This window comes from Pristiophorus japonicus, chromosome 15 (assembly GCF_044704955.1).
Source record: "Pristiophorus japonicus isolate sPriJap1 chromosome 15, sPriJap1.hap1, whole genome shotgun sequence".
In the NCBI taxonomy this organism is placed as follows: Eukaryota; Metazoa; Chordata; class Chondrichthyes; family Pristiophoridae; genus Pristiophorus; species Pristiophorus japonicus.
Genome location: NC_091991.1, coordinates 111,643,449 through 111,660,550, shown reverse-complemented (window position 1 = coordinate 111,660,550; position 17,102 = coordinate 111,643,449). Strand labels below are relative to the sequence as shown.

Below are 17,102 nucleotides of genomic sequence, written 5' to 3'. Positions count from 1 at the left end.
TGGAGAAACGTGAAGTTATCCACTTTGGTAGAAAAAAAATAGAAAAACAGAATATTTTTAAATGGAGAGACACTGGGAAATGTTGGTGTTCAGAGGGACCTGGGTGTCCTTGTACACAAATTACTGAGAGTTACCATGCCGGTACAGCAAGCAATTAGAAAAGCAAATGGTAATGTTGGCCTTTATTACAATAGGATTTGAGTATGAATAAGGAAGTCTTACCACAATTATAGAGGGCCCTGGTGAGACTGCACCTGGAGTCTTGTGCACAGTTTTGGTCTGCTTACCTAAGGAAGGATATACTTTCCATAGAGGGAGTGCAACAAAGGTTCACCAGACTGGTTCCTGGGATGGGGGGGGATTGTCCTATGAGGAGAGATTGAGTAGACTAGGCCTATATTCTTTAGAGTTTAGAAGAATGAGAGGTGATCTCATTAAAACATACACAATTCTTACAGGGCTTGACAGGGTAAACATAGAAACATAGAAAATAGGTGCAGGAGCAGGCCATTCAGCCCTTCTAGCCTGCACCGCCATTCAATGAGTTAATGGCTGAACATGAAACTTCAGTACCCCCTTCCTGCTTTCTCGCCATACCCCTTGATCCCCCGAGTAGTAAGGACTTCATCTAACTCCCTTTTGAATATATTTAGTGAATTGGCCTCAACTACTTTCTGTGGTAGAGAATTCCACATGTTCACCACTCTCTGGGTGAAGAAGTCTCTCCTCATGTCCTAAATGGCTTACCCCTTATCCTTAGACTGTGACCCCCTGGTTCTGGACTTCCCCAACATTGGGAACATTCTTCCTGAATCCAACCTGTCCAAACCCGTCAGAATTTTAAACGTTTCTATGAGGTCCCCTCTCACTCTTCTGAACTCCAGTGAATACAAGCCCAGTTGATCCAGTCTTTCTTGATAGGTTAGTCCCACCATCCCGGGAATCAGTCTGGTGAATCTTCGCTGCACTCCCTCAATAGCAAGAACGTCCTTCCTCAAGTTAGGAGACCAAAACTGTACACAATACTCCAGGTGTGGCCTCACCAAGGCCCTATACAACTGTAGCAACACCTCCCTGCCCCTGTATTCAAATCCCCTCGCTATGAAGGCCAACATGCCATTTGCTTTCTTAACCGCCTGCTGTACCTGCATGCCAACCTTCAATGACTGATGTACCATGACACCCAGGTCTCGCTGCACCTTCCCCCTTCCTAATCTGTCACCATTCAGATAATAGTCTGTCTCTCTGTTTTTACCACCAAAGTGGATAACCTCACATTTATCCACATTATACTTCATCTGCCACGCATTTGCCCACTCACCTAACCTATCCAAGTCACTCTGCAGCCTCATAGCATCCTCCTCGCAGCTCACACTGCCACCCAACTTAGTGTCATCCGCAAATTTGGAGATACTACATTTAATCCCCTCGTCTAAATCATTAATGTACAATGTAAACAGCTGGGGCCCCAGCACAGAACCTTGCGGTACCCCACTAGTCACTGCCTGCCATTCTGAAAAGTCCCCATTTACTCCTACTCTTTGCTTCCTGTCTGACAACCAGTTCTCAATCCACGTCAGCACACTACCCCCAATCCCATGTGCTTTAACTTTGCACATTAATCTCCTGTGTGGGACCTTGTCGAAAGCCTTCTGAAAGTCCAAATATACCACATCAACTGGTTCTCCTTTGTCCACTTTACTGGAAACATCCTCAAAAAATTCCAGAAGATTTGTCAAGCATGATCTCCCTTACACAAATCCATGCTGACTTGGACCTATCATGTCACCATTTTCCAAATGCGCTGCTATGACATCCTTAATAATTGATTCCATCATTTTACCCACTACTGAGGTCAGGCTGACCGGTCTATAATTCCCTGCTTTCTCTCTCCCTCCTTTTTTAAAAAGTGGGGTTACATTGGCTACCCTCCACTCGATAGGAACTGATCCAGAGTCAATGGAATGTTGGAAAATGACTGTCAATGCATCCGCTATTTCCAAGGCCACCTCCTTAAGTACTCTGGGATGCAGTCCATCAGGCCCTGGGGATTTATCGGCCTTCAATCCCATCAATTTCCCCAACACAATTTCCCGACTAATAAAGATTTCCCTCAGTTCCTCCTCCTTACTAGACCCTCTGACCCCTTTTATATCCGGAAGGTTGTTTGTGTCCTCCTTAGTGAATACTGAACCAAAGTACTTGTTCAATTGGTCTGCCATTTCTTTGTTCCCCGTTATGACTTCCCCTGATTCTGACTGCAGGGGACCTACGTTTGTCTTTACTAACCTTTTTCTCTTTACATACCTATAGAAACTTTTGCAGGGAGGGTGTTTCCTCTGGCTGGGGAATCTAGAATCAGGGGTCACAGTCTCAGAATAAGGGGTTGGATATTTAGGACTGAGATGAGAAATTTCTTTATTCAAAAGGTTGTGAATTTTTGGAATTCGCTACCCCAGAGGGCTGTGGAGGCTCAGTCTTTGAGTATATTCAAGACAGAGATCGTTAGATTTTTGGATATTAAGGGAATCGAGGGATATGGGGATAGTGCAGGAAAGTGGAGTTGAGGTAGAAGATCAGCCATGGTCTCATTGAATGACAGAGCAGGCTCGAGGGGCCGAATGGCCGACTCCTGCTCCTATTATGTTCTTATCTACTGTAGTTGAGAAGCTTCGTTCTCTTGAGCGCTTTTTAAAAAAAAAAAATGTATTTTTGGGATGTGGGTGTCGCTGGCAAGTCCGGCATTTATTGCCCATCCCTAATTGCCCTTGAGAAGGTGGTGGTGAGCTGCCTTCTTGAACCGCTATAACCCGTGTGGTGAAGGTGCTCCCACAGTGCTGTTGGGGGGGGGGGGGGGGGGAGTTCCAGGATTTTGACGCAACGACGATGAAGGAACGGCGATATATTTCCAAGTCAGGATGGTTTGTGACTCTGAGGGGGAACATGGAGGTGGTGGTGTTCCCATGCACCTGCTGCCCTTGTCCTTCTAGGTGGTAGAGGTCGCGGGTTTGGGAGGTGCTGCCGAAGAAGCCTTGGTGAGTTGCTGCAGTGCATCTTGTAGATGGTACACACTGCAGTCACAGTGTGTCAGTGGTGGAGGGAGTGAATGTTGAAGCTTGGTTGGTTTGTTGATCAAGCGGGCTGCTTTGTCCTGGATGGTGTCGAGCTTCTCGAGTGTTGTTACAGCTGTACGCAAGGGTTCTGTTGGGAGCCGATAAAACCCTGCCTGACTGGGGTAGGCAGATTGAACAGCGGCTAACCCGCGAAACAAAGACTTGGGCGTTGACCCTCTTGACCCTTGACCTGTTGACGGTTAGCAGTCTATAATAGTCTTTGGGCGCTGGTCCAAAGTTAACCAGTGCAAAGAGGGTTGGAGTGTCGGAAAACAGGCATTTCTGGCTATGACTAGGTGAGTAAAAAGCTACTCTTTCCCGGACTGAACGCAGGTCAGGATCTGAACACAAGGGGCTCCTCTCCTGCATTATTGCCTGATGGTTACGCTTGTTGAACATGAGTCTCCTTTATATTCTTTCATAGCTACGCAAAAGTTAACACTCTCTCGACCAGTCCATCCATCTCTGGGTTGTTCGGTGATCGCACCCTCACGCGTTTTGATAGATGGAGTCCTCATCCTCAGCACTGTTGGTTTGTGCCTCTTGCTACAAATGTAAAGAACACAATGGACAGAGTTATACGGTGACCACATTAGAAATAGCATCAAAACCGGCTGCATCGCGAATGTGACCCGATCTGGGAGTAGCAAAAGAATGCGATTGGGCCAACGCTTTCTCGGTTGTTTACGGGACTGAACCAGACAGCGTGGCCATAAACTGGGCCAAGGCAGCAAAATGGTCCCCGTGTGGGTGTCGCTGCTGAGCTCGGCCGGCTCTGCGCTGTGGGTTGGATCAAGGTCTTAGTCAGGCAGGTGGGGGAGGGGAGTGAGAGTGGGGGAGGGGAGAGCAGTGATGGGGGAGGGCGATGACGGTGGTGGAGGGGAGAATGGGGGGCAGGGAGGGCAGTGAGGGTGGGGGAGGGGGAGGCACTCCCCAAGTGTGTGCCCTAATTGCTGGCACCCCTCCCAATCGGTGCCCTGTCTCCAAGCCCTAGCAGAGATTGGGGATTTCCCAAAGCAGTATCGCAGGGTAAACTATCATGTTGCCTCTGGTGTCCCAGCTCAAAGTGTCACTGCTAAATCTTGGTCTACCATCCAAACCATGCCTGGCTAACGTGAAGCCAGTTTGAATGGGTCAGTTTGTTGGAGAATGGCAGGGCCATCAGGATAATTACAGCACACCCCTGCCTGATGAAGTCAGGAGTGTGATGGAACACTCTCTACTTGCCTGGATGGGTGCAGTTCCAACACTCTAGAAGTTCGACACCATCCAGGACAAAACAGCCCACTTGATTGGTACCCCATCCACCACCTTCAACACTCACTCCCTCCACCACCGGCGCACTGTGGCTGCAGTGTGCACCATCTACAAGATGCTATGCAGCAACTCGCCAAGGCTTCTTTGGCAGCAACTCCCAAACCCGTGACCTCTGCCACCTAGAAGGACAAGGGCAGCAGGCGCATGGGAACACCACCAACTCAATGTTCCCCCTCAGAGTCACAAACCATCCTGATTTGGAAATATATCGTCTGTTCCTTCATCGTTGCTAGGTCAAAATCCTGGAACTCCCTCCCTAACAGCACCGTGGGAGCACCTTCACTACACGGACTGCAGCGGTTCAAGGCGGTGGCTCACCACCACCTTCTCAAGGACAACGACTCACGCATCCCAAGAAGGAATTGAAACAGAATGCTTCTCTGTGATCACAGTGTAATCCTCGGCTCAGTAGTTCACCCCATATAATACTGAATCTGATGAGCAGGTACCAGGGGACATTACCTGAGAATATTGGGTAAGTGGCGAAAGGTCTGCAATACACCCCTGTTTTTTTTTGTTCAGGATTCCGTTATTCTGGTCTCTGATGATACTTATGGTCTGCGTGGAATCTGCGGTGCAGGCTTTCCGAGTGTCTGCCAGAAGGGGGCGCTGCTGAACTGCAACCTACCCCAAGGGGCTTGCATTATAAAACCTGAAGTGACAGACATGGCGTGTTAACCACTCCACTTAACAATATGGAGTGGTTAACACTCCATTTCTCTAATTAAACTTCTGTACAGACTTCTTTGCAAGAGACAAACAGAGGCTGGATTAGTGTCTTTGTTATGTACTTACAAAGGTTGTCTCTTGATTTTCATTTCTGTACCTTCTGTTGAACTCCAGCGCAAGGGCCTGGAAAGCCCGACTCTTCTGCTCTTCACTGGGCTGTGGGCAGCAGACAGGAAATAGTCAGGCAACGAAGGGAGGTGGTTGGGCAAAGTAAGAAAGAAAGACTTGCATTTCTATAGCGCCTTTTATGCCTTCAGGATGTCCCAAAAGCACTTTGAAGGGGGCCTCGGTTCAATGTCTCATCTGAAACACGGCACGTCTCTCAGTGCGGGGCTCCCTCAGCACTGCCCCTCCGACAGTGCGGGGCTCCCTCAGCACTGCCCCTCCGACAGTGCGGGGCTCCCTCAGCACTGCCCCTCCGACAGTGCGGGGCTCCCTCAGCACTGCCCCTCCGACAGTGCGGGGCTCCCTCAGCACTGCCCCTCCGACAGTGCGGCGCTCCCTCAGCATTGCCCCTCCGACAGTGCGGCGCTCCCTCAGCACTGCCCCTCCGACAGTGCGGCGCTCCCTCAGCACTGTACTGGGAGTGTCAGCCTGGGATTATGGCCGCAAGTCTCTGGATTGGGACTTGAACCCACAACCTTCTGACTCCGAGGCGAGGGTGCTACTCGCTGAGCCGTGGTTGCTGCTGGTGTTTATCCAGCGGTACCGTGACACAAGGAGGAGGATAGGCACTAGTTGATCATTACATCTGAGCATCAAACAAGAAATTAGGGATGGGCAAATAAAGGTACAGCAGTTATCATGGCAGACTTTAATCTACATATAGATTGGGCTAATCAAACTGGTAGCAATGCGGTGGAGGAGCATTTCCTGGAGTGTATTAGGGATGGTTTTCTAGACCAACTAGGGAGCTGGCCATCCTAGACTGGGTGATGTGTAATGAGAAAGGACTAATTAGCAATCTTGTTGTGCGAGGCCCCTTGGGGAAGAGTGACCATAATATGGTAGAATTCTTTATTAAGATGGAGAGTGACATAGTTAATTCAGAGACTAGGGTCCTGAACTTAAGGAAAGGTAACTTCGATGGTATGAGGCGTGAATTGGCTAGGATAGACTGGCAAATGATACTTAAAAGGTTGACGGTGGATAGGCAATGGCAAACATTTAAAGATCACATGGATGAACTTCAGCAATTGTACTTCCCTGTCTGGAGTAAAAATAAAACGGGGAAGGTGGCTCAACCGTGGCTAACAAGGGAAATTAAGGATAGTGTTAAATCCAAGGAAGAGGCATATAAATTGGCCAGAAAAAGCAGTGAACCTGAGGACTGGGAGAAATTTAGAATTCAGCAGAGGAGGACAAAGGGTTTAATTAGGAGGGGGAAAATAGAGTATGAGAGTAAGCTTGCCCAGAACACAAAAACTGACTGGAAAAGCTTGTATAGATATGTGAAGAGAAAAAGATTAGTGCAGACAAACGTAGGTCCCTTGCAGTCAGATTCAGGTGAGTTTATAATGGGGAACAAAGAAATGGCAGACCAGTTGAACAAATATTTTGGTTCTGTTTTCATGAAGGAAGACACAGATATCCTTCTGGAAGTACGAGGGGACAGAGGGTCTAGTGAGAAGGAGGAACTGAAGGATATCCTTATTAGGCGGGAAATTGTGTTAGAGAAATTGATGGGATTGAAGGCCGATAAATCCCCGGGGCCTGATGGTCTGCATCCCAGAGTACTTAAGGAAGTGGTCCTAGATATAGTGGATGCATTGGTGATCATTTTCCAACAGTCTATCGACTCTGGATCAGTTCCTATGGACTGGAGGGTAGCTAATGTAACACCACTTTTTAAAAAAGGAGGGAGAGAGAAAACGGGTAATTATAGATCGGTTAGCCTGACATCAGAAGCGAGGAAAATGTTGGAATCAATCATTAAGGATGAAATAGCAGCGCATTTGGAAAACAGTAACAGGATCGGTCCAAGTCAGCATGGATTTATGAAAGGGAAATCATGCTTGTCAAATCTTCTGGAATTTTTTGACGATGTAACTAGTAGAGTGGACAAGGGAGATCCAGTGGATGTGGTGTATTTGGACTTTCAAAAAGATTTTTGACAAGGTCCCACACAAGAGATTGGTGTGCAAAATCAAAGCACATGGTATTGGGGGTAATGTACTGACGTGGATAGAGAACTGGTTGGCAGACAGGAAGCAGAGAGTCGGGATAAACGGGTCCTTTCAGAATGGCAGGGAGTGACTAGTGGGGTGCCATAGGGCTCAGTGCTGGGACCCCAGTTCTTTACAATATATATTAATGATTTAGATGAAGGAATTGAGTGTAATATCTCCAAGTTTGCAGATGACACTAAACTGGGTGGCGGTGTGAGCTGTGAGGATGCTAAGAGGCTGCAGGGTGACTTGGACAGGTTAGGTGAGTGGACAAATGCATGGCAGATGCAGTATAATGTGGATAAATGTGAGGTTATCCACTTTGGGGGTAAAAACACGAAGGCAGAATATTATCTGAATGGCTGCAGATTAGGAAAAGGGGAGGTGCAATGAGACCTGGGTGTCATGGTTCATCAGTCATTGAAAGTGGCATGCAGGTACAGCAGGCAGTGAAAGTGGCAAATGGTATGTTGGCCTTCATAGCTAGGGGATTTGAGTATAGGAGCAGGGAGGTCTTACTGCAGTTGTACAGGGCCTTGGTGAGGCCTCACCTGGAATATTGTGTACAGTTTTGGTCTCCTAATCTGAGGAAGGACATTCTTGCTATTGAGGGAGTGCAGCGAAGGTTCACCAGACTGATTCCCGGGATGTCTGGACTGACCTATGAGGAGAGACTGGATCAACTGGGCCTTTGTACACTGGAGTTGAGAAGGTTGAGAGGGGATCTCATAGAAACATAAAAGATTCTGACGGGAATGGACAGGTTGGATGCGGGAAGAATGTTCCCGATGTTGGGGAAGTCCGGAACCAGGGGATACAGTCTTAGGATAAGGGGTAGGCCATTTAGGACTGAGATGAGGAGAAACCTCTTCACTCAGAGAGTTGTTAACCTGTGGAATTCCCTACTGCAGAGAATTGTTGATGCCAGTTCATTGGATATATTTAGGAGGCAGTTACATATGGCCCTTACGGCTAAAGGTATTAAGGGGTATGGAGAGAAAGCAGGAAAGGGGTACTGAGGGAATGATCAGCCATGATCTTATTGAATGGTGGTGCAGGCTCGATGGGTCGAATGGCCTACTCCTGCACCTTTTTTCTATGTTTCTACGTTTGGATAGTTATTTGACTCAGAAAGAAAGAATGTGCATTTATATATCACCGCCCACCCTCTCGGGACGTCCCAAAGCTTCACAACCAATGAGTTTTTGTAGCACTGTAACAAAGGCAGCAGCCAACGGGCACACAGCAAGATCCCAACAAACAGGTAATGAGCTAAATGACCAGTTAATCCGTGTTGGTTATGGGAGGAATGTCGGACTGGACATGGGGGTGGGGGGGGTTGGTTGTTGGGGAAGGTCATTCCCTGCTCTCTCAGGGTCCCGACACCAGCATTCTGTCCCCCTGTGGGATCTTTACTGTCTGCTAGTACAGGCAGACAGAGCTTCGTTTTAACATCTTAGCTGAAAGGACAATGTATTTACAATGAAAAGGAAATGGAATTCTACGTACTGTGTCGCTGCTGTGGTTGGCCTTTTTCGTCGAGCTGCAAGTTTGCTGTAGAAAGATAAAGGCAGGTGACATATGGAGGTTGCAGGATTGACCTGTAATCACCTTTTCACAAATATAGTCTCCACAACCTAAACCGCCCGGGCTTAAATCGGGCAAATAGCACTAACCAATTTCCGTTTACCGTTATTGCCAATTACAACGTGTTAAGCACAGCGGTTATTTCAGGTGGTACTGGTTATGCTGCTAGTAATCCAGAGATGGGACTAGTAATCCAGAGAAAACGAGTTTGAGAATTTGAATTCGGTTTAAGAAAAAAAAATTTGAAAATGTCACTGTGGGATCAGTAAAAGTGACCATGAATCTGTCGGATTGTGGTCAAACCCCCATCTGGTTCACTAATGTCCTTGAGGGAAGGAAACCTGCCGTCCTTACCCGGTCTGGGCCTATGAGTGACTCCAGTCCCACACCAACGTAGTTGACTCTTAACGGCCCTCTGAAGTGCCCAAGCAAGTCACTCAGTTGTATTACCATTCTCTCAGGCCACCTCAGGATGGGCAATAAATGCCAGCCTTGCCAGCGACACAAACACCCCGGGAATGAAAATTTTGGGGAAAATACTCACAACAATGCTATTATTTTAAAGGGGTTGCAGGAACAGAGAGACCTGGGGTTCACATACACAGGGCTTTGACGGTAGAAGGACAAGTTGCAATGGCTGTTTTTATTTTTTTTAAAAAAGCATATGGGTTCCTGGGCTTTATAAGTGGAGACATAGAGTACAGAAGTATTAAGTTATCCTAAATCTTTCTAAATCATTGGTTAGGCCTCAGCTGGAGTATTGTGTTCAATTCTGGGCACCACACCGTGTCAAGATCTTAGAGAGTGCAGAAGAGATTGCAATAAGATCATGGCTGATCTAATCCTTGCCTCAACTCCACTTTCCTGCCCGCTCCACATAACCCTTCACTCCCTTATCATTCAAAAATCTGTCAAACTCCACCTTAAATATATTCAATGACCCAGCCTCCAAAGCTCTCTGGGGCAGAGAATTCCAAAGATTCACGACCCTCTTGAGAGAAGAAATTTCTGGTAATTTCCATTTTAAATGGGCGACCCTTTATTCTGAAACTATGCCCCCTAGTTCTAGATTCCCCCACGAGGGGAAACATCCTCTCTGCATCTACCCTGTCAAGCCCCCTCAGAATCTTTTATTTTTCAATAAGATCACTTCTGTGTCTTCTAAACTCCAATGAGTATCGGCCCAACCTGCTCAACCTTTCTTCATAAGACAGCCCCCTCATCTCAGGAATCAACCTCGTGAACCTTCTCTGAACTGTCTCCAATGCAAGTATATCCCTCCTTAAATAAGGAGAGCAAAACTGTACGCAGTACTCCAGGTGTGGTCTTACCAACGTCCTGTACAGTTGTAGCAGGACTTCCCTACTTTTATACTCCATGCCTCTTGCAATAAAGGCCAACATTCCATTTGCCTTCCTGATTACTTGCTGTACCTGCATACTAACTTTTTGTATTTCATGTACAAGGACCTCCAGATCCCTCTGTACTACAGCATTTTGTAATCTCTCCCCATTTAAATAATAATTTGCTTTTTTATTTTTCCTACAAAGTGGATAACCTCACATTTTCCTGCATTATACTCTATCTGCCCAATTTTTGCCCACTCACTTAGCATATCTATATTTTTTTGTAGATGTTTTGTGTCCTCCTCACAACTTGCTTGTCCACCTATCTTTGTATCATCAGAAAATTTGGCTACATTACACTCGGTCCCTTCATCCAAGTCATTAATATAAATTATAAATAGTTGAGGCCCCAGCACTGATCCCTGTGGCACCCTACTAGTTGCAGTTTGCCAACCTGAAAATGACCTATTTATCCCGAATCTCTGTTTTCTGTTAGTTAGCCAATCCTCTATCCATGCTAATATATTATCCCCAAACCAGTGAGCTCTTATCTTCTGCAGTAACTTTTTATGTGGCACCTTATCGAATGGTTTCTGGAAATCCAAATACTGGTTCCCCATTATCCATCCTGCTCGTTACATCCTCAAAGAACTCCAGCAAATTTGTCAAACATGATTTCCCTTTCATAAAACCATGCTGACTCTGCTTGACTACATTATGATTTTCTACTACTTCCTTAATGATGGACTCCAGCATTTTCCCAATGACAGATGTTAGGCTAACTGGTCTATAGTTTCCTGCTTTCTGTCTCCCTCCTTTCTTAAATAGGGTGTTACATTTGCAGTTTTTTATCCTCTAATGGACCAACGTTTACTTTAACTGCTCTCTTCATTTTTATATATTTGTAGAAGCTCTTACTGTCTGTTTTTATATTTCTTGCTAGTTTACTCTCATAAGCTATCGTCACTCTCTTTATCATGTTTTTAGTCGTCCTTTGCTGGTTTCTAAAAATTTCCCAATCCACTGGTCTTCCACTGTTCTTCGCAATTTATTTTCAATTTGATACTATCCTTTACTTCCTTAGTTAGCCACAGATGGTTCATCCTTCTCTTAGATTCTGTCTTTCTCACTGGAATATATCTTTGCTGAGAGCTATGAAATATCTCCTTAAATGTTTGCCACTACTTTTCTACAGTCTTAACCTTTAATATATTTTCCCAGTCCACTTTAACCAACTCTGCCTTCATACCTTTGTAATTACCTTTTATTTAAGTTCAGGATACTAGTTTGAGACCTAGCTTTTTCACCCTCAAACTGAATTTGAAATTCTACCATGCTATGATCACTCTTCCCAAGAGGATCCTTCACTACAAGATCATTAATTAATCCAGACGTGTTACATATTACCAGATCTAGAATAATCTGCTCCCTGGTTGGTTCCACAACGTATTGTTCTAAGAAACCATCCCACATACACTCTATGAACTCTTCCTCAGGCTACCTTTGTCAATTTGATTTGTCCAATCAATATGAAGATTAAAATCGCCCATGATTATTGCTGTATCTTTCTTACAAGCCTCCATTATTTTGTCACTTCTACTCTGTCCTACAGTGTAGCTACTGTTAGGGGGCCTGTAGACCACTCCCACCAGTGACTTCTTTCCCTTGTTACTTCTTATCTCCACCCAAACTGATTCTACATCTTGATCTTCTGAGCAAATAATGTTTATCACCACTGCACTGATCTCATCCTTCATTAACCGATACCCCACCTCCTTTTCCTTTCAGCCTATTCTTCTGAAATGGCAGATACCCCTGAATATTCAGTTCCCAGCCTTGGTCACCTTGCAACCAAGTCTCTGTAATGGCTATCAGATCATACCCATTTATTTCTATTTGTGCCGTCAACTCATCTATCTTGTTACGAATGCTTTGTGTGTTCAGATATAGAGCTTTTAATTTTGTCTTATGTGTACACGCTCTGTCCCTTCCTGTCACACTCTGGTTATCATTGCCCTTCTCGCTATCCTGCACTTTTGCCGCCTTTCTTTTTGACTTTTTAAATTTCCACTCACTGGATCCCCCTCCCACCCCCCCCTGCCCACCACTATTTAGTTTAAAGCTCTATCTACAGCCCCGGGTATTCGATTCGCCAGGACACTGGCCCCAGAATGGTACCAGGGATGACGGACTTCAGTTGTGGAGAGACTGGAGAAACTGGGATTGTTCTCCTTAGAGCAGAGAAGGTTAAGGGGAGATTTAACTATGGTGTTTTAAAATTATGAGGTGTGTTGATAAAGTAACTAGGGAAGAAACTGTTTCCACTGACAGGAGGGTTGGCACTCAATGTCGGCCTTGCCAGTGACGTCCACATGCCTAGAAATAATTTTTTTAAAACCCTGAACTGCTCCAAAGTTCCTTTTCTTTGTGCTTGTTTATTTTTTTCTTTGAGTTTTTCTGCTACGAATGGCAATAGGGAAGACCTTAAAATGGGCCGTCAGCAACTCACTACAAGGAGAATGGTGATGCAGATGGTGTACAGGGACAGAATGATCATCAGTGTTGATTGGAGCCATAGGCCTGATCCCGTGGCCTTAAATCCGGATGCTGCAATTAAAACAAAATCTCCGTTATTTAATCTCGACTGAAACATATTAATCATCCGTCAGAAATTGCTGATCTAATTTTATCATTTCATCGTGATCAGTGTGGTCACAGCTCCAGCAATTCCTACACGTGAAGCGTGGCTTAGTGGGTAGCACACTCGCCTCTGAGTCAGAAGGTTGTGGGTTCAAGTCCCACTCCAGGGACTTGAGCACATAAATCTAGGCTGACACTCCCAGTGCAGTGCTGAGGGAGTGCTGCACTGCCAGAGGTGCTGTCTTTCGGATGAGACGTTAAACCGAGGCCCCGTCTGCTCTTTCAGGTGGACATAAAAGATCCCACGACACTATTTCGAAGAAGAGTAGGGGAGTTATCCCCGGTGTCCTGGCTAATATTTATCCCTCAATCAACATAACAAAAACAGATTATCTGGTTATTTATCACATTGCTGTTTGTGGGAGCTTGCTGTGCGCAAATTGGCTCCCGCATTTCCCACATTATAACAGTGACCGCACTTCAGAAGTACTTCATTGGCTGTAAAGTGTTTTGAGACATCCGGTTGTCATGTAAGGCGCTATATCTTTCTTTTCTTTTATAAGATTCTGAGGGGGCTTGACAGGGTAGATGCAGAGAGGCTGTTTCCCCTCGTGGGGGAATCTAGAACTAGGGGGTATAGTTTCAGAATAAGGGGTCGCCCATTTAAAACGAAATGAGGAGGAATTTCTTCTCTCAGGGTCGTGAATCATTACAATTCTCAACCACAGAGAGCTGTGGAGGCTGGGTCATTGAATATATTTAAGGTGGAGATAGACAGATTTTTGAACGATAGGGGAGTTGAGGGTTATGATCTTATTAAATGGCGGAGCAGGCTCGACGGGCCGAATGGCCTACTCCTGCTTCTATTTCTTATGTTCTTGTTAGTGACGAGCTTATATTTATCTTCCCAAGTTTTGGTCTCCCCCGCCCCCCCCCCCCCACAAGTGGCATCTTCTTCTACTATCAAACCCCTTCATAATTTTAAAGACCTCCATCAGGTCACCCGTCAGCCTTCTCTTTTCCAGAGAAAAGAGACCCAGTCTGTTTAGACTTTCCCAATAGTTATAACACCTCACTTCTGATAACACCCTTGTGAATCTTTGTTGCATCTTCTCCGGTGCCTCTATATCCTTTTGGTAACACGGAGACCGGAACTGTGCCCAGTCCTACACAACCTGGTGTGTGTCAGTGAAGTCCCAGTCACTGAGTAATTCATGTCCCAATGTTTACTGGAGACCAATAATCTGTTCAGACACTAAAGTATCTTTCCGTGAGCGAGGGAAAAGATAACTTTCAACGTAAAGCAGTTCCAGCGAATTGCAACTGCAGTGAAATCTGTGTAAACGGACACGCCCAAAAAACCAGACCCAAATAACGTGCATGCTAAGATATGAAAGAGGCACTCTCCATTGGAGGCAGTTCAGAGAAGGTTCACCAGGTTGATTCCTGAGATGAAGGGGTGGTCTTATGAAGAACGGTTGAGCAGGTTGGGCCTATACTCACTGGAGTTTAGAAGAATGATAGGGGATCTTACGTAATTGTACAACATTCCCACATTACAAAATGACCACACTCGCAAATTCCGAATTACCTTCGATGCACTGAGCCCATTTAGTGCGTAAAACATTGGGGCATGCAGGTGAAGGCAAGATGGCAGCTTGTACCTTACATAAGAAATAGGAGCAGGAGTCAGCCATTTGGCCCCTCGAGCCTGCTCCGCCATTCAATAAGATCATGGCTGATCTGATCATGGACTCTGCTCCACATCCCGGCCTGCTCCCCATAATCCTTTACTCCCTTATCGCTCAAAAATCTGTCTATCTCCGCCTTAAATATATTCAATGACCCAGCCTCCACAGCTCTGTGGGGCAGCGAATTCCACAGATTTACAACCCTCTGAGAGAAGAAATTTCTCCTCATCTCCATTTCAAATGGGTAGCCCCTTATTCTGAGACTATGTCCCCTAGTTTTAGTTTCCCCTATGAGTGGAAATATCCTCTCTGCCTCCACCTTGTCGAGCCCCCTCATTATCATACAAGTTTCAATGAGATCACCTCTCATTCTTTTGAACTCCAATGAGCATAGGTCCAACCTACTCAACCTATCTTCATAAGTCAACCCCCTCATCTCTGGAATCAACCGAGTGAACCTTCTCTAAGCAGCCTCCAATGCAAATATATCCTTCCTTAAATACAGAGACGAAAACTGTACATAGTACTCCAGGTGTGGCCTCACCAATACCCTGTACAGTTGTAGCAGGACTTCTCTGCTTTTATACTCTATCCCCTTTGCAATAAAGGCCAATATTCCATTTGCCTTCCTGATGATTTGCTGTACCTGCATACTCACTTTTTGTGTTTCATGCAGGTCTCTCTGTACTGCAGCACTTGGCAATTTTTCTCCATTTAAATAATAATTTGCTTTTCTATTATTTCTGCCAAAGTGGATAATTTGGCAGAGACCATTATCTTGTGCTGTGATGTAGCCTTGATTTATAGGACTTATCAGATATACATTTTAACCTAGTTTTTGCAAACTATATAGTGCTTCAGGAAGTGCATGGTTTCTCTGTGCAAATGTTTCCCACAGTGGACAGGAACATTCAGTGTTTACACACCGTGTTATCAGAGTTGCCCTGTTGCTGAGTCATTTTCTAAGAAACCTCAAACCTATGACTGACCTCTGACCACCAGCGTTGTGCCACTTCCCGTTTGTTTGGACTTGTCTGAGGAGGAACTCTGGTAGGCTACGCCACAGTAATATACGCCACTGTCGTCCTGGGCTGCTCGTTGAATTCTTAAGGTGGCATCACTTCCAGCGGTCGAGCCGTTCAGGTGAAACTTCCCGGGACTCTCCGTCCCCTTGCAGGGTCCCAGACACAGATTCTTCGTCTTGTTGACCTTGATCCTGAACCACAGCACTTCAGGGAGCCCCGAGCAGCTGGGAGCTGTGAACGTGCAGGCGATGCTCAGGTTGTTCGACAAATGTCCTTCCATGAAAGGCTCTTGATGGACGGTCACATTACATTCTTCAGCAGCAAAACCTGTTGAGAATAAACATCACTATTTCATTCCACCTTTACTTGCTGTTCATTGGATATATTCAAGAGGGAGTTAGATATGGCCCTTACGTCTAAAGGGACCAAGGGGTATGGAGAGAAAGCAGGAAAGGGGTACTGAGGGAATGATCAGCCATGAACTTATTGAATAGTGGTGCAGGCTCGAAGGGCCGAATGGCCTACTCCTGCACCTATTTTCTATGTTTCAAAATGTTAAACAAAAGAAAAGCCCATTCAGACTTGGGCTGATAAGTGGCAAGAAACATTCACACCACACAAGTGTCAGGCAATGACCACCTTTAACAAGCGAGAGTCTAACCACTGCCCCTTGACATTCAACAGAAATACCATCGCCGAATCCCCCACCAGCAACATCTTGGGGGTCACCATTGACCAGAAACTTAACTGGACCAGCCACATAAATACTGTGGCAACAAGAGCAGGTCAGAGGCTGTGTATTCTGCGGCAACTGTCTCACCTCCTGACTCCCCAAAGCCTTTCCACCATCTACAAGGCTCAAGTAAGGAGTGTGATGGAATACTCTCCACTTGCCTCTCCATAACTCCCAACAACACTCCAGAAGCTCGACACGACTCAAGACAAAGCAGCCCGCTTGATTGGCACCCCATCCACCACCTTAAACATTCAGTCCCTCCATCCACCGTACCATCTACAAGATGCACTACAGCAACTCGCCAAGGCTTCTTCGGCAGCACCTCCCAAACCTGGGACTTCTACCACTTAGAAAGACAAGGGCAGCAGGCGCATGGGAACATCACCACCTCCAAGTTCTCCCTTCCCACCTCAAGTCACACACCATCCTGACTTGGAAATATATCGGCGTTCCTTCACCGTCACTGGGTCAAAATCCTGGAACTCCCTCCCTAACAGCACTGTGGGAGTACCTTCACCACACGGACTGCAGCGGTTCAAGAAGGTGGCTCACCACCACCTTCTCAAGGACAATTGAGGATGGGCAATAAATGCTGGCCTTGCCAGTGACATCTACATCCGGTAAATGTATACATTTTTAAAAAGCTAATTCCTTGACCATGTGCAGTCCATTCCATCATGGACTGTGCTCATTTAATATTTTCATTATTTTGACCTTTACGTCTCTGTTTTCATATCCATGATTTGTTGT

General features: G+C 45.9%; 2 protein-coding genes across 3 annotated transcripts in view; one reads left to right on the top strand and one right to left on the bottom strand.

The window, feature by feature from the left end:
- Positions 1-17,102, top strand: part of mettl9 (methyltransferase 9, His-X-His N1-histidine) — a 49,497-nt gene that overhangs the window by 10,329 nt on the left and 22,066 nt on the right. Inside the window, exon 5 of one of the 2 annotated variants that reach the window (XM_070856680.1) lies at positions 16,301-16,931. The exons of the other annotated variant lie outside the window; for it this stretch is intronic. Within the exon in view, the coding sequence (XP_070712781.1) occupies positions 16,301-16,380 (80 nt within the window). The 3' untranslated portion in view covers positions 16,381-16,931. Of the gene's footprint in view, positions 1-16,300; positions 16,932-17,102 lie in introns of those variants that run through there. 2 annotated transcript variants of the gene reach the window in all.
- LOC139281336 (immunoglobulin superfamily member 6-like) lies at positions 3,511-15,896 on the bottom strand. The gene is made up of 5 exons (XM_070901496.1): positions 15,581-15,896; positions 12,770-12,867; positions 8,837-8,881; positions 5,226-5,315; positions 3,511-3,659 (listed from the first exon to the last, which is right to left on the bottom strand). The coding sequence occupies exons 1-5, from the start codon at positions 15,894-15,896 to the stop codon at positions 3,603-3,605; spliced, it is 606 nt and encodes a 201-aa protein (XP_070757597.1). The 3' UTR covers positions 3,511-3,602.

Excerpts from the sequence above, each read along its gene's own strand:
- LOC139281336 (XM_070901496.1), bottom strand. The coding sequence starts at position 15,896 with ATGGAAGGACATTTGTCGAACAACCTGAGCATCGCCTGCACGTTCACA. Across the intron at positions 12,868-15,580 it reads CACAACGCTGGTGGTCAGAG|CATCCGGATTTAAGGCCACG; the intron begins GTCAGTCATAGG and ends TTTTAATTGCAG. Across the intron at positions 5,316-8,836 it reads CCAACCACAGCAGCGACACA|CCCAGTGAAGAGCAGAAGAG; the intron begins GTACGTAGAATT and ends TGCTGCCCACAG.